Source organism: Coregonus lavaretus (genome assembly GCF_964263955.1).
Source record: "Coregonus lavaretus genome assembly, chromosome: 37".
In the NCBI taxonomy this organism is placed as follows: domain Eukaryota; kingdom Metazoa; phylum Chordata; class Actinopteri; order Salmoniformes; family Salmonidae; genus Coregonus; species Coregonus lavaretus.
Genome location: NC_140024.1, coordinates 9795139 through 9815149, shown reverse-complemented (window position 1 = coordinate 9815149; position 20011 = coordinate 9795139). Strand labels below are relative to the sequence as shown.

The 20011-nt window shown below is 42.1% G+C and overlaps 1 protein-coding gene across 2 annotated transcripts; it reads left to right on the top strand.

Moving 5' to 3' along the window:
- The first annotated feature begins 3161 nt into the window (after nucleotides 1-3161).
- Nucleotides 3162-17773, top strand: LOC311111571 (cytoplasmic dynein 1 light intermediate chain 2-like). 2 transcript variants are annotated; one of them, XM_084154327.1, is made up of 13 exons: nucleotides 3162-3278; nucleotides 4043-4116; nucleotides 4292-4408; nucleotides 4504-4734; nucleotides 11332-11498; nucleotides 12950-13043; nucleotides 13167-13302; nucleotides 14117-14228; nucleotides 14331-14390; nucleotides 14956-15000; nucleotides 15157-15274; nucleotides 15897-16025; nucleotides 16673-16832. In XM_084154327.1, exons 1-13 carry the CDS (start codon nucleotides 3184-3186, stop codon nucleotides 16687-16689), a joined length of 1395 nt encoding a protein of 464 aa, XP_084010453.1. In that variant the 5' UTR covers nucleotides 3162-3183; the 3' UTR covers nucleotides 16690-16832. The 2 variants fall into 2 exon arrangements, with proteins under 2 accessions (XP_084010453.1, XP_084010452.1); XM_084154326.1 differs by having other exon boundaries at nucleotides 3163-3278; nucleotides 16668-17773.
- The last annotated feature ends 2238 nt before the right edge of the window (nucleotides 17774-20011 follow it).

Below are 20011 nucleotides of genomic sequence, written 5' to 3'. Positions count from 1 at the left end.
GTTTTCTATCAAGGTATACAGGTTTATCATTCACACTTTCATGCATACGACAACACTCGCACTGTCTAACTTTTTATAGTACCTCCTATGGGTGTCTTTTGTTAACGTTTGCACAATTTAAACCTTATTTCCTAATTGTAATTCTCATTATTTACTGTTTTAAAATATTCTTTGTATTCACAGCCAAAAATGGTACACAGTTAAACGTAGTATACAGTTATCACACAGCAAAAATAGTACACAGTTATCGCACTCACTCACAATACACAGTCATAATCCTATCACACAGTCAAATATGTCACACAGTCATAAATTACACACTTATATTCCACACACAATCTATTTGGGCACACAGCCGCTTCTATTTGGGCACACAGTCTCCTCTACTATCTTTAAAAAATACTCAGCTGAACCTAGCCATATCCTCGAAGTTATGGACCTTGCCAGTCGCTAGTATTTATCTAAAATTTCCCGAACCTAGCCGTATCCTCGTAGTTACGGACCTTGCCGGTGTAATTCTTCGAACCTTAGTCGTACTGTCGTAGTTACAAACCTTGCCGATAGCAATTACTTAAATCAATTATTCCCTATATCTAAAATTTCCCGAACCTAGCCGTATCCTCGTAGTTACGGACCTTGCCGGTGTAATTCTTCGAACCTTAGTCGTACTGTCGTAGTTACGAACCTTGCCGATAGCAATTACTTAAATAAATTATTCCCTATATCTCCGAACCTTAGCCGTATTGTCGCAATTACGGACCTTGCCGGTAGATGTCAGTATTGTCTCCTGAACCTAGCCGTATCCCACGGACCTTGCCGGTAGCACAAAATACTCTCTGGTACCATGGTTTAACATCACATTTACCAAAGGTTTGCATGTCACAATATTGTGCTTATCTACTCATAATAGTTTCATAATTTAGTTCACTTACATCAGACAGGTGTTTCACAAAATTAATTTGGATAAAGCCAATGTGCAAAACTTTAGTTATATTACAATAGGGTTTGCTTACCTTTTTAGAAGCCCGGGCACTTTGTGAAACACACGGTTCGATGAAAGAGGTGACCAAATGGGTCGGACATTACCCAGCGAAGTCCCTTCTACCAGATCACGTAGAGTGTCACCAATTGTCAAAGTTGCGTCAATTCAAATCTGGTATTAGGAACAAAAGAGGTCAACACGACTTCTAAGATATACTAGTTATTTTAATTAATGCAAAAACCTTCAATGGTAAATATGATGTTTCGTATATACGGGCTCTTTGAAATACCTCGCAGGGCACTCCAGAGAACTAATTCATTGTTTCAGATTGTTGCTCAAATACTCTGACAGAGAGAGTTTCCCACCCCTCTGTTGGCCAATCAGAGCAAAGACTTGAGCGTGGTTTAGACTTACTCAGCCTATCCGTTGATGCACCCCTGTTGCCAGGCATAAGTCCATATCATAACAACCTGTCATAGTGAGAAGAGCCAGCTCCCTTAGACACCATTCCTACGTCCAAGGAAGGTTCACAGATCACAAAGAACCAGTATATTCCAGTATCTGGAGACACAAATCCCTATCTCATCTTACCCCCCAAAACAGCTCTTCACATCAATCACAGCCTGCCAGGTGACACAACCTACATTAGCCCAGTCAAGAATGCATTCTTTCTAAGTTAGTCATCCCATCAATTATAAAATAATACATCTCTCACAGAAGGCAGCTAGCAAGTTAGCTAGCTAACTAACGAACGTTACATTTCGCTACATCTGCAATAACATCTGTTAAATATGTGTATGTGACCAATACAATTTGATTTGATTTATAAAGTATACAAGTGAATACTGTACGAGCGTGTCTTTTCTTATGACAGTAGATAAATGAAAGGCTAAAATACAAATGTATTTGTGTCTTTTGTAAAGTAGAACATTATAATTCAGACATGGTCAACATGTTCTACAAAAAAATGTAAACTTCATCAGGGACCCCAGCCACGGACTGTTCTTCCCGCTTCCATCACTCAAACGCGGGGAGTACAGGAGCATCATGCCAAAAACGGAAAGACTGGCCAATAGCTTCTACCCCCAGACGGTCAGGCTGCTGAATAGCCACCCAATCAGCTATCTGCTTCCCCCCTCCTGTTGGAGCTCGGTGTTTAAGATTTTCACTGTACCCTGCATTTAAATCTGCAACAATGTGCATGTGACTAATACACTCTGTAAATCTAAATCTAGATGTTGCCTTCTTATGATTCCACTAGGTGGCATCACTTTACCTGTCTGCTATACGGTTTTCTCCAGGGTTCTTCAATTCCGGTCCTGGAGGGCCGAAACACCTCTGTTTTTCATCCTCTCCTTCTAATCAGGGACTAATTCAGACCTGGGACACCAGGTGAGTGCAATTAACTACCAGGTAGAAATAAAAAACAGAAGTGTTTTGGCCCTACAGGACCGGAATTGAAGAACCCTGGTCTACTCTATGGTCTGCTCTGCTGCGCCAGTTCTGCTACACCCGCTATAACATCTGCTAAAACTAGCTTTTCTTTGGTCTAGCAACTGTTGCGCGGCCAGCTCTTTCCACCCCAAACTTACCCAAACTTATTATAGTCTAGCTGCACAACTGATCCTGGACCAGTTGTTAAGTGTACAATGCCCAATATAAAAAGAAGTCTGCCAGCCTTGCAGGATGACATCATGCAAGCCAACGCATACTGAGGTCTCTGTTATTATGCCTGATCACAATTAGCCTACACAACACTTTCATGGTAACTTGTTGTTTTACTTTGTCTTATTTTTTTCCCTTTTAATGTTTACAGTAAATAATTGAGTAAATAATTATGATATAATCAGATGTAGTTTTTGGAAAGAGGCTGTCTGAGTTAAGTAGGTGCACTCGGTTTAGTATGCGCAACATATTGTACACTAGCCCACTTCAGATATTTTGATTGGGCCACAGGAAAAGAGCGAGGTATTGAGTATTATCACCATAAGTTACCATCAGCTTTGACCCATTGTCTGTATCTGGTGCTTGATTGATAGCAAGATGTGGTAGGTATGATGTGTTGTTTAGCTATAGATTTTGAACCGTCAATGCTGAGCCGCACTCCGGGATTTGATGCGTTGTAAATCGCGTGCACACAGTTTTAACACGGTCCTAGGGCGCCCAAGTCGCGCCTCTCTCTTTGTGGCTGTAGAAAGAAGATGGCTCCCGTTCTGGAGAAGAAGCTCCTGGGCGCAGCCGGGGCAGGCGACACTATGGAAAATAGCAACGAAGACGAGGAAGGACAAAACCTATGGCAAGTTCAAGTACTCGTGATTTACAATGTGTTGTTTTCTGTAACGGAAAAGCTTTTTTACTAACTTGTTTAATGTGCTTTGTCACTGCCGGGTGCTCTCATCAAAACGGTCCCGGATGCCTTCAAAACAGTTAACTAGCTAACGTAGTTACGATAGCAAACGTTCGCTAGGCTACACAACTTCGCTTAAGTTAGTTAGTGTAGCTACATAACTAACCAGTTACAATAACAAACGAGACAAACGTATAGATAACTAGGCTAGCTAACCAATATTCACACCAAATAAATATTACTAGCAGGCGCGTTAGCTAGCTAACTATCTAGCCAAGTTATTGTCGTCTGATTGTGCAGGACCAAAGAATGTAGTTAGCTAACGTTAACTAGCTTAGCCACATTAATTTTTGGTCATTGATAATTACATTTACAGCTACATAACTAGCTATGTTTTAATATTGCCAAGCCAGTCAAACTTTTTTTATTTTATAAAATGTACAAAATTAAGAAACTATATAGCTAGCTAGCTATGATCAGTGACAACTGACTCACGTTAACGTTACCTGGGTGACTTGACACCTGGCAAGTTGATGCTGACACTCAAAAGCTTATTTGACAAGGTAGGCTAATTACCATAACAAGTGATAGCTAGCTAACGGTCTTGGTAGCCAGACAGATGCCTACCAGTAGGCTATGTGTTAGGCCTAGGCTACTTCATTTCATCATGTGATAGCTAGCTATCAATCTAATTGCATTGTTATTTCCTTCAGGACTTCAATTCTCAGTGAGGTTTCAACACGTTCAAGTTCTAAGTTGCCATCCGGGAAGAACATATTGGTGTTTGGTAAGTACAAATCCATAGCCTTCAGTAACTTTTAATCATGCCGAAAGAGAGAAGTAGCTGATTTTCAGGAGAGGTTGCATATAAAGTTATACAGATAATAAATGTTGTCTTAAGTCAAATCAACCAAATCATAACAATAACATGACAATAACCCATTTGTGCGGAAATGTTTCAGGTGAGGATGGGTCAGGAAAGACAACGATTATGGCAAAACTCCAAGGAGCAGAGCATAGTAAGAAAGGAAGAGGCCTGGAGTATCTGTATCTGAATGTCCACGATGAGGACATAGATGGTAAGTTCCCTGTGTCAGTGGAAAAAAATGCAAGCGTACATGGGTTAGGCTACATGTTATTTTTTGCGTGACCGTAAATCTCTGAATTTTTGCAGACCTTACACGCTGTAACGTGTGGATCCTGGATGGGGACTTGTATCACAAAGGCCTGCTAAAGTTTGCAGTGACAGCAGAGTCGCTGAACGACAGCTTGGCAGTGTTTGTGGCAGACATGTCAAGACCCTGGACCATCATGGAGTCGCTCCAGAAGTGGGCCAGCGTTCTGCGTGAACATGTGGACAAGCTCAAGATCCCACCAGAGGAGATGAGAGAGATGGAGCTGAGGAGTAAGTAGTGCTGAATCATCTACTTCCCGTTGGCTGCTGCGACAAAGTGTCTGTGGGGTTGATTGTCCAAGCAAAGGCCAGTCCTAACATTGAGCCGTGTTTGTTTGGCAGTCAGACAGTGGAGGTGATGATAATTGCTGCCCTTAATGTTGCGAGATGCTTGTTGCTTGTGGAGCTGATGGCATGGTTTAGTTTGGCAAGTGTCTGCAGCATAGTGAACATCCCAGACAGAGCCAATGAGATGGATGCTTACATAACAGATTTAGGCTACAGTTTGGATGCTGGCTGGTTTTTCATTTAAACTAAAAGGAAGGGCAGTACAAAGCACAGACACTGAAGTATAAAATTACACATTGTCATCAGAAAGGCCCATGATTATCAGCTGTGTTCAGTCATGATGACCAAAAGCCTGCTCTGTTGATCACTCCTGATAATTTTAGAAATGATCATGAAGTGCTCTTTTGTGCTCTGAAGTTGCATGCTCTTACAAGAGCCTGGGGTTATCTGACATTCTCTTGATCAGAGGATCAAAAGGATGATGTTTCTGTAGGCTAAAAAGCTTTGAGGTAAGGTAGCACATTACTGCATTCTACGCAAATATTGGGAATATTTTGCATAATCTGAATGCTTCTACTGGACCAATAATCGGTGATTTACTGAATCTATACTGTAGGCTAAATTACATAATGTTGGTAGATGAAGACTTGGTTTGACTTTTCTTTCTCAACATAGGGAGGAAAGCGTTTGCGTAGATGTCAAGCCTTGTTTTTCATTTTTCATTTTTCATTTGTGTTGTACTAGTAAATACGTTTTACTTTGTTCAATAGTGTAGGTCTAATTTTGGCTAGTGGTGTTTGCTGATATCCAACACAAGTAGCCAGGCTGGCATATGCTCCCTGCCAAACTCTTTTGTTGTAATACACGCCCACCCACAAACAGTTCCAGCTTTTCTATCTAGGAGAGTAGCATATCATTCAGACAGTGCTCATCTTTCAGGATGTCAGTAATGATGTCATCACTGCACATGTCCAACTAGTGCAGTGCTTCTCAATTATTTTCTGTTACGCCCCCCCTAGGAAGAAGTAAACATTTCACGCCCCCCAACTCTCCGCTGTTATAAGTAAACCTCTGCATAACATTGTATCCTTATTAACATTAAAGAAAACAAAAAAATTAAGTAATATAGATCAACTTACAACAAAGAATAACTTTATTAACATTGTTTTTAGTCTGTAACAGAAAATACTTAAAGTTCATCAATTTGCCTGAAATAAAAGAAAAAAATTCAAACCTTATTTAAACTGTAAATTTTTTTTGACCATTTGATACTGAAAAACTAAATTAAATATAATCAATAAATAATAATACATTCAAATTGATCAGCAACATTAACTCAGGAGCACAATATATGAAACACTTTTACCTATAAAACAAAAATGAATAAAACAATTTGTGCTGATTTCAGGATTAATGGCTACAATGAGCACGTTTTGCAGTGCACAGCTTTTCGAAGCGGGGTTTGAAGCATTACATTTACATTTTAGTCATTTAGCAGACGCTCTTATCCAGAGTGACTTACAGTTAGTGGGTGCATACATTTTCATACTGGCTCCCCGTGGGAAACGAACCCACAACCTTGGCGTTGCAAGCGCCATGCTCTACCAACTGAGCTACACGGGGCCAAGCATGATACTGCAACTCTCAGCTCCTGCTCAATGTTTAGCTGGGACCTGTACTTGGTCTTCAGTGCAGCAACAGCAGAGAAGCCAGTCTCACAAAGATAAGATGTTGCAAAAGGAAGAAGAATGCCCATGGCCCTCTGCCCTAAGAGTGGATACTGCTTCTCTACACTCAGCCACAATTCACTCAGTGTCTGTGATGTGAACCTCAGTCTCAATGTGGAGTCAGACGTCATATCAATGAACTGGTCCTCCTCTGCAGAGCTGAAACCAGTTGGAGCTGGTGCATTGAAAGGATCTCTCACCCAGTCATATTGGGAACTGTTTTCAGGGAAGTACTTTTTAAAGAATCCCATCAGTGATGAAATATGCTCCTTAATATATGGAATCACTGAGGTGGCATCATAGTCAGTAGTGTCAACAAATTCATGCAGGTTCTCGAATGAATCAGTATTTCCTTCATCAAGTCGCCTGTCCCACATTGCAAGCGTTCAAGTGAAAGAGCTGATCTTGTCTGTGACCTGAGGTGTTTCTTTCATTTGCATTTTAGTCATTTAGCAGACGCTCTTATCCAGAGCGACTTACAGTTAGTGAATACATTTTTTATACTGGCCCCCCATGGGAATCAAACCCACAACCCTGGCGTTGCAAACGCCATGCTCTATCAACTGAGCTACATCCCTGCCGGCCATTCCCTCCCCTACCCTGGACGACGCTGGGCCAATTCTCCCGGTCGCGACCTGCGACAGAGCCTGGATTCGAACCAGGATCTCTAGTGGCACAGTTAGCACTGCGATGCAGTGCCTTAAACCACTGCGCCACTCAGGAGTTGTAGATTTAGTTCATTTAGCTTTCCAAATATGTCACTCAGGTAGGCCAGTTTTGCCAGGAAGTTCTCATCACTAAATTTTTCTGCGAGGTCATACTTGTGCTCCTGCTCCGAAAACATTCTTATCTGCTCTCTGAGCTCAAAAACTCGGGACAAGACTTTTCCTCGTGACAGCCACCTTGCTTCACTGTGAAACAGCACAGCTTGATGTTCAGCTCCCATCTCCTCACAGATAGCAGAGAAGACTCTTGTTTTTAGTGGTCTGGTGATTGGGGTGTATCAGCGTGATTGGGGTGTAATGTCTTTAAGTGACGCCTTAATTTATTTGGCTTCATGCTGTCCGCTGCCAACATTTTTAAACACAGTAAACATACCGGTCTTTCCTCGTCTCCCACAGTAGTCGCAGTGAAGCCAAGCGCTACATACGCTTCGTCATATTTCCTTGTCTTAGCTTTCGGGAGACTTACGTTTGTCTCATCTCCGTCTCTCTCCGCCTTTCTTTTCATCCCTGTTAAATATTTTTCCATGGTGTCTCTTAAGGGTTTGTTATCTGCACTTCATATCTCCTGCTCTGTGCTGTGTGCTCTTGTTCGGTGCAAAAAAAACCTACTCCCTGCGGCGGCAAAAAAGCATGTTCCCCGGGGTCACACGCGTCCCCCCCCTGGCATCGCTCCGAGCCCCCCACTATTTGAGAAGGACTGGACTAGTGCGACATATCCAAAGGGAGGAGGAGGCATGGCCGGTGTCCAGGTCCAGGCACTCTTACAGCAGTGTTGCATCATGGTTTCTTTTGACACCAGAGTGAGTCTAAGCATGGAAGGGATATCGAGTGGGCAGGATGTTCTGGCCCAGTTGAGACTGGAGCAGCTTGATGGTGCTCTCTAGCAGAACCAATCCTTGCTGTATCATGCACTGAAATAACACAAAGCAACAGTTTTCTATTCACAACTGTTGTTATCAGGATTCAGCAATATCTTTCTGTTATGTCTCTGCATTATAGGCCACAAAGCTGAAGGGTCTTGCAGGAGCAACCCGGCAATTATGCTTCAAATTGGTCATAAAGTCATATCAAGGCTAATGCTTACACTGTAAAGCTATTTGGCCCCACCTATATTTGTACTAGAATGGTTAAGTGGGCAAAGTTGAACAATGGATGATTCACGCTCTTGTCTCTGCCTGTCTCTGATTTAAAGTGGTGTCTGAATGATGAGAAATCTGGATTTATTACTGTACAGATGAAGGGTGACCACTGCACCTTTCTGACAGGCACTTTACTGTTATTACCTCAGTAAAGACGTTTTGCCGCTCAGCCGGGTTATGTAAGAAATGTAGGCCTAACCTATGTATGTCACTCCCACCAAGGCAGTCTACCAAAATATCCAAGGAGAAAAAACATAGCTCAATGGCTGAGCAGTGCCTGCCTAAGAATGTGTTCTTCAAGGAATACCATGTGAGCGATGCATTTTTTTTGTGCACCCAGTTATTTGAGTTCTTTGGATACAATTAATTGTCCAACAGTCTAAATGCCATAGCGTTACACTAAGGCAATTGCACATTTGTATCTTTTGGTTTGTCTTTGTTGAGTCTGTTGCATCCAGGCTCAGCTGGCCCCCTGTAGCTTTAGCTGGCACAGATCAGAGCAGTCTGATCTCATCCCTGCTCCCAATCAGCTGGAGTTTACATCACAGGGCCCAGTCCAGGCAGCCCAGCACCCTAAGGGTTGTTCTGTTCAGTTCCTGGTGGAGGAAAGTGCTGTAGCAACACTGGCTCTCTGGGTCAGCCGTAACCACATTCCTCAGGTTCCTGAGGAAGGGGAAGTGCCTTCCCAGACCACTACTCACAGCTAATGTGCTGGGATGCATACAGGGGACAGACTGCCAACACAGCTACCTGCAGCAGTGCCCTATTGGGAGTTATGCTTCTGCTTTATACCAAAATAGACCTTATGAAAATAGACCTAGACTTTGTTGTGTTTTGCAGTCTCAATATATGGATCCATCATTCTCTTACTAATCATGTTATTAAAGCTCTTTGGGGTATAAATATATTAGCGAGTCGTACTAAAAGGTTAGTTATTTGTGTGTAAAACACAGTGGGAGTTATTCTCCAGTCTGGGCAGTGGAGCTAGCTGGAGCAGGCAGGAGAGGAAGTGCTGTCAGATCAGCTCATGTTTACAGACCTGGTGCAGCAAGCTCTGGAGCTCAGTGAGAAGGTATGGGGAACAGGGAGTGTGAGTGGCTGAGTGCATAGCCAAGGGTAAGACTCCAGTCCTTCCCTACAGGAGAGGAAAGCAGAAACTCAACATCTGTTAAGAATGGGGACTAAATGTTTTCCATGTCAGGTCACTTGGCCTTTAATAACTCAGGCCCTTAGTTATGGAGTACCCATTTGTGACGCTGTCCTGCATGCTTTAATTCAATCAGAAGAAAATATACAGTGCATTCGGAAAGTACTCAAACCCCTTCCCCTTTTCCACATTTTGTTACAGCCTTATTCTAAAATTGATTAAATTAATTTTTTTCCTCATCAATCTACACACAACCCATAATGACTAAGCAAAAACAGGTTTTTAGAAATGTTTGCAAAAGTAAAAAAACAGATACCTTATTTAAATAAGTATTCAGACCCTTTGCTATGAGACTCGAAATTGAGCTCAGGTGCATCCGGTTTCCATCGATCATCCTTGAGATGTTTCTATATCTTAATTGGAATCCACCTGTGGTAAATTCAATTGATTGGACATGGAAGGCACACACCTGTCTACATAAGGTCCAACAGTTGACAGTGCATGTTAGAGCAAAACCAAGCCATGAGGTCGAAGGAATTGTCCGTAGAGCTCCGAGACAGGATTGTGTCGAGGCAAAATCTGGGGAAGGGTACCAAAACATTTCTGCAGCATTGAAGGTCCCCAAGAACACAGTGGCCTCCATCATTCTTAAATGGAAGAAGTTTGGAACCACCAAGATTCTTCGTAGAGCTGGCCACCCAGCCAAACTGAGCAATCGGGGGAGAAGGGCCTTGGTCAGGGAGGTGACCAAGAACCCAATGGTCACTCTGACAGAGCTCCAGAGTTCTTCTGTGGAGATGGGAGAACCTTCCAGAAGGACAACCATCTCTGCAGCACTCCACCAATCAGGCCTTTATGGTAGAGTGGCCAGACGGAAGCCACTCCTCAGTAAAAGGCACATGACTGCCCGCTTGGACTTTGCCAAAAGGCACCTAAAGACTCTCAGACCATGAGAAACAAGATTCTCTGGTCTGAAACCAAGATTGAACTCTTTGGCCTGAATAACAAGCGTCACGTCTGGAGGAAACCTGGCACCATTCAGTGATATATGGTGATGCATGGTGGTGGCAGCATCATGTTGTGGGAATGTTTTTCAGCAGCAGGGACTGGGAGACTAGTCAGGATCAAGGGAAAGATGAAAGGAACAAAGTACAGAGATCCTTGATGGAAACCTGCTCCAGTGCGCTCAGGACCTTACACTGGGGGGCGACGGTTCACCTTCCAACAAGACAACGACCCTAAGTCTCTGAATGTCCTTGAGTGGTCCAGCCAGAGCCTGGACTTGAACCCGATCTAACATCTCTGGAGAGACCTGAAAATAGCTGTGCAGCGACGCTCCCCATCCAATCTGACAGAGCTTGAGAAGAATGGGAGAAACTCCCCAAATACAGGTGTTTCAAGCTTGTAGGGTCATGCCCAAGGAGACTCGAGGCTGTAATCGCTGCCAAAGGTGCTTCAACAAAGTACTGAGTAAAGGGTCTGAATACTTATGTATATGTGATATTTCCGTTTTTTATTTTGTATACATTTACAATAATTTCTAAAAACCTGTTTTTGCTTTGTCATTATGGGGTATTGTGTGTAGATTGACGAGGGGGGAAAAAACGATTTAATCAATTTTAGAATAAGGCTGTAACGTAACAAAATGTGGAAAAAATCAAGGGGTCTGAATACCTTCCGAATGCGCTGTATGCTCTCTATAAAACCTGTGTTAAATCATGTAAAGATTATTGATCCTCCAAATGAAAAAGGTGCATTGCGGCTAGCCTAACCAATGCGGCTGTCCCCTGTCTGTCCCACAGTGGTGAAGGCCTTCCAGGAGTACACAGAGCCGGAGGGAGCCGACCCAGCCTCTCCCCAGAGACGGGCTCCCCCAGCAGGGGGGGATGACGAGGGCGTGGTGCTACCGCTCGGTGACAACGTACTCACACACAACCTGGGCATTCCAGTACTAATCGTTTGCACAAAGGTAAGTTGAGGCTGTCTGGTTGAATATAGGTACCTGAAAGAAGTAGCTTACAATTTTTAGGCACCAGTATTGAAATGAATAGCCAATTTTTGTACTGAAAGATTTTAAACAACACTGAGCCTCAGACTCCACATGGGCCCACAACTAACTAGTACACAGTTGACTCACAGTTGACTCTCCACTCTGGCAGTCCATTTCACGGTTGGTGCCTGATCATCCCTCGTCTTGTGTTGTTGGTTTTTAGTGTTGCCCGTGAGGCAGCATCTTCAGCCCATGAAAGCACCACATTATTCCATGTCCATGAGCTTCTGGCAAATGGCTGCTTTAAAAGAACACAGTCATCAGTACTTCACATGCTAGTCATGATGAGGACGAGTGAATGTGTTTTCACGGCTCACTGTTTTTCTGTTTCTCTTCTGCCTTTAGGGAGGAAAGGGTTATTTCACTCCTGGGGAATTAATCTTGGTCTTTTGTACAGTTTGTTGAACATACTCTCAGAGCATTAGTGAAGTGTCCTCTCCAGGCACTATACATAGGGATTTTGTGGATTTGAAGTGTGGTATGTCTTTGAAGAGACTGCTGTCATTTGGTGTTCCATATTTTCAGACTATTTGCTGTATTTTCTAAATCCATTATGTCATGGATTTTGATCATGACAGATTCAGTGAGAACTATACATTGCACCACCTGCTGCAGTTTACGAAGTTATAAGGAATGTGAATACCAGTTTACTCGCTGACACATACACAGGTTAAATGGTGAATCATGCTAGCAGATACCATAGACTTCCAGTCATTGTGCTAACGCCAGTTAGCACTGGCTCGCGAAACTATCTCTAACTTCCTTCATACTGGACACAGAGACATAAAAAATGGTATCCACGAGTTCATCTGACTCTGGGAAAGTAGATAAAGAGCCTCATTGCCAAAATCCCGAAGTATCCCTTTGTCCCACAGAGTGTGGCACTTGGGTATGTATATTTAATGACCGGCTCCTGCATATTTAACCAGGCCTGCTGTCTTTTCTACTGACGTTTTTTATTTCAGGAAGTAGCTAGCCTGGCATTTCCTGAGTCATGCTCAGCCAGTCAGCCTTGTTGTTGTCAAGGTTCCCATCTTGTGGTCACTGTGGGGAAGTGTATCTGTGTGTGAGAGACAGGGTGGTGCCTGCCTGCCGGGTTTTACTGTTCCTTCCTGGAGGGAGGGAAGGAGAGAGTTTTCTTGCTCCAGTTGTAGCCTAATTGCTGTGTACTTCTCTCTCTCTCGTTCTTCTCTCGTTCTCTCCCCAATTCAAAGGGTTTTATTGGCATGGGAAACACATGTTTACATTGCCAAAGCAAGTGAAATAAACAATCAAAAATGAACAGTAAACATTACTTTCAAAAGAATCGAGACATTTCAAATGTCATTATGGCTATGTGCAGTGTTCTAACGATGTCTCTCTCTCCACAGTGTGATGCAGTCAGTGTTTTAGAGAAGGAGCACGACTTCAGAGAGGAGCACTTCGACTTCATCCAGTCCCACATCCGACGATTCTGCTTACAGTGTATCCTTTCCACTCAAACACTTAACACTCCCCCTTGTTAGAATGACAGGCCCCACCATAGAGATACAATATCATAATAGTGTTCTATCATGTCTCTGCATGTTCCTTAATCCCACCTGACAGATGGAGCTGCCTTGATTTACACCTCCGTCAAAGAGGAGAAGAACCTGGACCTCCTCTATAAATACATAGTGCACAAAATATACGACTTCCAGTTCACCACGCCTGCCTTAGTGGTGGAGAAGGATGCTATTCTGATGTAAGTGAATGCTTTATGCTCTGTTAGGTGCTCACATATTGAGGTAACAGAGACAAATTAAATCAGTATTTTCCATCTTGTGATTTGGCCTTTCATTTCCTCAAAAATAAAAAGGAGGTTAAAATCTTAACATTTAAGTCATTTAGCACAGGGGTTCCCAAACGTATTCACTCGGGGCCCTCCCTTCCAGCGTTGGGGAACATCCCGCGCCACGTCTATTTCTATGGGCACAAGCAACGTTTGTGACAGACTTTTCACACCCCTCTTGTTGGAGAGAATTTTGCAGGTTTAAAACGTATTTCCTGCAATTCTACACATTTTGTTATGGGGTGCAAAGAACATTTTCCCGTTTTAAAGCTAATCTTCTTGCAATTCTATATATTTTTGCCATGTCTAATGTGTAGTCGTGATATTTGAGTGACATAAAAATTACAACAATATCTATGGGCTAAAATGTAATTTTAAAAAACGTTAGCTGACATGGGCTAGTTGATCTGGACATTTCTGATAAGTTATAAATAGCTTTCTAAGGTATGCGATGACTAACGGGGGGGGGGGGTTACTGGCCCAACGCTCTTAAAAGCTAGGCTATCTGCCCCCAGATATGACTGGTGGACAGTTCTGAAGTTATATGAACATGTACTGTATTGTCTTTGAAGGTTATTTTAACAAGCTGTTGGTTACATTTACATTTTAGTCATTTAGCAGACGCTCTTATCCAGAGCGACTTCCAGTTAGTGAGTGCATATATTTTTCATACTGGACCCCCGTGGGAAGTGCTCGAGTATCAAACAAAACTATTTTCTTTTCCTAGACCATCTGGATGGGACAATGAGAAGAAGATTGCAATTTTGCATGAGAATTTCACAACAGTGAGACCTGAAGACCCCTTTGAAGAATTCATCATGAAGCCTCCAGTACGGAAGGTAGGCTCATGAGATTTCTACAGATAAGAGACATTACTTGGCATTTTACTCATTTTCCATATGCAGCTCCCTTGGTTTGACATTCACGCCTTCTCTCTCCAGCTGGTTCATGATAAGGAGGTCAACGCGGAGGACGAGCAGGTGTTCCTTATGAAGCAACAGGTATGTGTGTTTGTTTACATTCTGGAACACACAGTTCTGGGATGCCTTTCATGTTTGCAATTCCATGTTATCTTATCTTCTAAAGATGCACACTAGATGGTAGTGATCTGAGAAAAAAATGATTGGTTTTGTTCAAAGCTATGATTGTGGATAGTGGAGCCAGTTTCATTTTATTAGCCTTTCCCAGGCTTCAAAGCCTGGGGTCCTATTCTGCCCTTCCTCACTGGCCAATCAGGAGCCTGAGAACTCCCAGGGCATAAGCATAATTGGTTGAAAGGGTGTTGTTTCTGAGAGGTCACGTGGTTGCCTCAGGGCAAAGAGCGCTTTCTCTTTGTGCTGGGCTTCAGTCCCTGTTAGGTTAAGCTACCAGTGTCCATCCAGACAGTGTTTGTTTCTACTATGCCCATAAACTGTGATGTAAGAAAGTGTTTCTGGGAATGTTATGGGGGTTGGAAAATATAAGATAAAAATGCTGAATTCTTTTGGGCCCAATTTATTTCAGGAAAAATATGTGAAAATAAAATTGAATTGTCTCACATCCATTTTATTTTTGTCTGTTCTTAAGTCTTTGCTGGCCAAGCAGCCGGCCACACCAACAAGAGGAGCAACAGTAAGTGTGATAACATCAACCACACTTTTTTACATTTCTTGACCACATTTTCTTGACAAATGAGTGTTTGATGACAGTCAGTTCATCAATAGGAGCCATTATTTAATTTAATTTGCCTCACTGTACTCCGCTCTCTGTCTTCTGTCTGTGTTTCAGGAATCTCCTGGACGGACTGCTTCTGGCTCTCCTCGGCCCACTGGCCGTACAGGCCCTACCAATGTGGCCAGTGTCTCGCCAATGACCGCGGTCAAGAAACCTGACCCCAACATGAAGGGTAAGTTGGACCACTGGAACTTACTGCCCACCTTTATTTTTACAGAGCACCATGGAAACTGTTGAATGAGAACTGGTAGTCATTTGGGCAACACTTCTTTTTGGTGTTGGAAGTGTATGACTGCTGTGTAACCACTGCCCCCCTGAGGTAGCTATTGAAATAATTCCATAAACAATGGATTCCTGCACACCTCCGGCCGCTGGCCTTGCTTCGGGAGAAATATAGACATTTTCTCCATTAAGCTCAGTGGGGGAGCCGTGCATACCAGCGTGAATAGATCTGCTTAAATTAAACCAAATTTAATTGAGACCTGCATCCCCCACCCTGTAGTTGGTTGCTGTTGGCAAGGACATGTAGGGAGGAAAGGATTTGGATACGCTATACGAAAATGGACAGTTAATCCTCTAGGAAAGCATGTGCATTGAATTATGTAAATCGTGTTCCAGTTAAAGTATGATCCTGTATGTGCACTGATAATGTTTTTTTATGATGAAATGATGAATATCATGATCATACAGTAATAACTGTTGCGTGCCTGAATTGTATGGAAGAAATAGATTTCTCCTTTAAATCTCATGGTTCTGATCCTAAGGGATGCTCGTCTCATGTGTTTGTGTCTCAGGAGCAGCAGCAAACGAGGGAGTGCTGGCCAACTTCTTTAACAGCCTTTTGAGTAAAAAGACTGGGTCCCCTGGGAGTCCAGGCACCGGAGCTGCAGGAGCAGGATCTCCAGGATCAGTCAAGAAAACAGGTACGGTCTCCTCTGGCCTGGCCATCCAGGGCGTCACTGGCTTGTCTCTGGTTTAACTGCCTCATGTTGTTGCCTTTGGACCATGCTGTTGTCTGGAGGTTCACCCCTAGAGCCTGAGAGAAAGAGAGGGGGAAAAGGGAGTTCTTGGCAGGTCCTAGAGGAGGGGAAGAGTTCCACTCAACTCCTCTGCCACTGGAGGAACTTGTGAAAGGCCTGTATGCATGGGACAACACAGCTGTTAACAGTGTGTCATTCTCTGGCTGCAAAATGTCACAAAACCACCCCAAATGACCCCAAGCACATACCACGGCTCACTGCTTATTTCCCTTGTTTCTGTTCATCCATTCAGTATGAAGTTGTATTAACCCATTGTCCCAGCATACTTGCATGGCCTTGTATCCTACTGGCCTCGGGCAGCTAATGACATAAAACTGAAAGAATATGCATGGAATGTTTTTTAGTGTCTCATGATTGGTTTTGCATGTGTGCACCTGTCACGTGATACAACTGAAGTCATTTAGCATGGGACCACATCTCATCAGTTTCCATCTGCTTGCTGGCCATAACAGTCAATGTCTTATTTATAGTACAGGCACAGAAGCTACAGGAGATTACTTTCTGTTCTCTCTTTTATTTTCCAAGGGCAGAAGCCGGTTTTGACTGATGTCCAGACAGAGTTGGATAGAATGACTCGCAAACCGGACTCCATGGTTACAGCTAACAACACACCACCAACAGAGAATGAAGCGTGAACGCAACAACAGCATTGTCCACTGCAAATACTCTGGAAAACAAACACACAAGCATAAAAAAAAACGAAATATGACCAAATTCCCAATGTATAGATCAGTCAGCAGACTGTTTCGCCAAATGAGTTTGAGATGCTATCAGCTATATTGGTTATATTGGTAAGATGGGGACAGAACGAAAGGTGGAGGTTTGGAGAAGGAGGATGTTGAAGACTTGGCTGTATCTATCCTTATTACTTCAATTGTAATGGTTTTTTGCGAGGGATGTCAGGTTAAGTAATGCGTGCGCACTCCTTGGGAGGCAACCAAATCCCCTGGTCTGGGAGCCCTCAGTTAGCAAGGGGATACACCCTCCCTCACAAGCTTAAAGAGTGGAAAAGTGCTGTGGCCTCTTGTTCAGCTAATCTTATGGAAGGAAAGCGGTTGCGATAAGAACAATTAAACCCTAAATATATTCATTAAAAAAATGAAATACTTGCAAGCGTATGTATTATGTAAAAAAGGTTAGAGATGATACTGATGTATTTATATATAAAAAAAATCATTATTTTCTTTTTTTCTGCACTGTTAGAAAAGGGTTTAGATAGCTATATCTCATAACATGTTAAACTCCACTGACGTCATGACACTAATGTGACAAATACAGATAGCTGATAGCAAACAGTGCCGTCTGCCCACAAAATGGCATGTCCAACTAGTCATCTTTAAGGATTCTGTAAATATCAGCGAAATTGCAATTCAAGCGTTGGTTTTATTTTGTACAAAATGCAATTCTTTTACAAAATTATGAAGAAATGTCTGGGATAAAATGAGCATTGTTGGGATTGGCAAGTGTAGAGTTTGCAAGGAACGCTCTTGGCTAGAGGTGTTTTGGGGGCAGCATCTTTCCTACTATAACTCCCAAGTGCCTGGCACAGTAACTGTTTGTGTCATAGTGGAGCTGCTTGTCTACTTAAAGAGGAAATGCACTGTAGCACCAACGATAAAAGGTTGTTGTCCAGTTCGGTCATTCAAGTAATTTATTTTGTTAAATTTTTTTGTATAAGAAGTCTGTGGTCTTTGCATAAGGTTTCAAGAGAAATGTAGCTTCCGTGGCCTATATGACATTGTTCGCTTGAGCAATAATGGGAATGCCTTTCATTTTATAAACTGTAAAGGTATCTAGATGCAGATTTTTAGAAGCAACCACAAGTTTAGAGTATTTGTGTCCCCCAGATGAACACTTGCGTGGTTTAAACCACTCACTTGCGCGGCCAAATCATATGGAAATCAATAACTACGGTTTTAATGAAAAGGGTTATCCTTAAAAAGAATTATTTAGCTCTGTTCATTTTCAGCTTCAAATGTTTTTATACAAGCTATATGGCAGGTCAGGTTAAACATTCCCGATTTCTACATGATGTAGAAATCGTGTCCCAGTAGGAAATTGCAATGTCCACAGATCTTTTGTGTGATCTTCAGTGCCCATTTACAATGTTGAGTTTTTGCCTTCAGTGTACGTACAGTTCACAATTTGTCCATCTGTGTACCCTGCCTTCACTCAGGGTAGATGTTAGTCAATATTATCAGCCTTTGCTTGTGTCCTTTGTAGGTTTTTAAATTGTCCTAGTTCTGCCAATGTTTTTTGTTAATTTTTGAAAAATTACATCCACTCTAATACTGTACCATATCAAATTATTTGTAAAAATCACAAGATTATTTGATTAATCACAATGAAATAACTAGATGATCACGCTCAAATCTACCTACAGTCTAGCTATGGTTAATTTGCAGATCAGCAATTGTAACATTGATTTCATAAACTGTAAGAGCAGCTACTTGGCTTTTAAAACAACCTACAACAACAACGGAAACTACATAGAATTGGAACCTGGAACCAAAGATGCAGCAGTCAGTGTGTTCTGTTTTGTGTAGAATAGTCTCATTTGATTCCCAGGTGACCATCTCCCCTGGCCCTGTGTGGAACACCCATCATTCCAAAGTACAGTCTAAGGTGGTCCGTGTACTTAACCCCTACTTGAGTTGCCAGGCTAACTCATTTATTTATTTATTTTGCTCTGTAAGGGAAAATAACCACAAGACCAAGAGGTGTGCAGTCTACTTTATTTTATATGAACTAATATCTTGTAAGAATAAGATGAGTACTGGCTGGATTTTGATTCTATCAGAATGAAGTGCTTATTTTATCTTCATTGGGCAGAAATTTGCATCTAAGATCTGTTGCTGAAATTCAAGCACAATATTGGGACAGCCAGGAGTATTTCCTTATGTTGAAATAATCACTTTCATTTGGAGAGTTGTATTGAACCCCCAGATGTTATTGTTTAAACTAGAGAAAGCATACTTCTCTTCCTGCCTGCTTAGAATGTGTATTGATGAATTACTCACAAATGTGATGCACTTAATATTGCGTTTAATATTTTTGGGATTAGCAGTATAACGAACATGGCCCTGGCAGTCAAATCTGCTCCAGAATTTTAAAACTAGACCTTTTCTGAGATTTTTAAGAAATTATCCAAATAAACTAAAATGCTCCTTAGTTTTTCATGTGTATTTCTGTCACACCTGCCCATTGCAGAGCATCTCCTTAGTATTATTCTGTTAGATTTTTCTGCACAACAATGGTTGTTTGCAAGCATTATTTTGCTTAAATGATATAGGACAGATATCTTTAGGGTGGTAACAGCCTAGAAATTCGTGAACTAGTTCACTCTGTTAGTCTCCACATAGTTACTATACATCTGCATTAGCCAAACAGAAATCTGGATGTTTGGCTAGTACATCAAGGAAAAGTACTATCACGCTGCTTGATTTAAAAATTGCATGTTTTTGATGATTGGATATCCCCAAGATTGAATGAAAAACAGATCTTGTAAAAAAAAGTTCACGCTTAAGTTAAAAGCGACTGCTCTATACATCATCTTAGTGATATGCCTTCAGCCCTTGAAAATATACACATATAGGATATTTGAAAAGCTTTTGCTTCCAGTCCTTTTTATTCAGGATATAAAAACCTTTTAACCACATGGAGTACTGTGTTTGTGCCCTGGACATATTCAAATGAGTGTGATTGTATGGCTTTAACATGATTCAGTATGCAGCCATGTGGTATGTCGCTTTTTGTGCCGACAAAGATAAGGAAAAGTGTCTGTCAGCCTTGGCTTCAATAAAACAAAGAATCCAGACTTTTGTTACCTTTTGTATCCCTTTGTCTCAAATCATGATAATGTGTGTCTA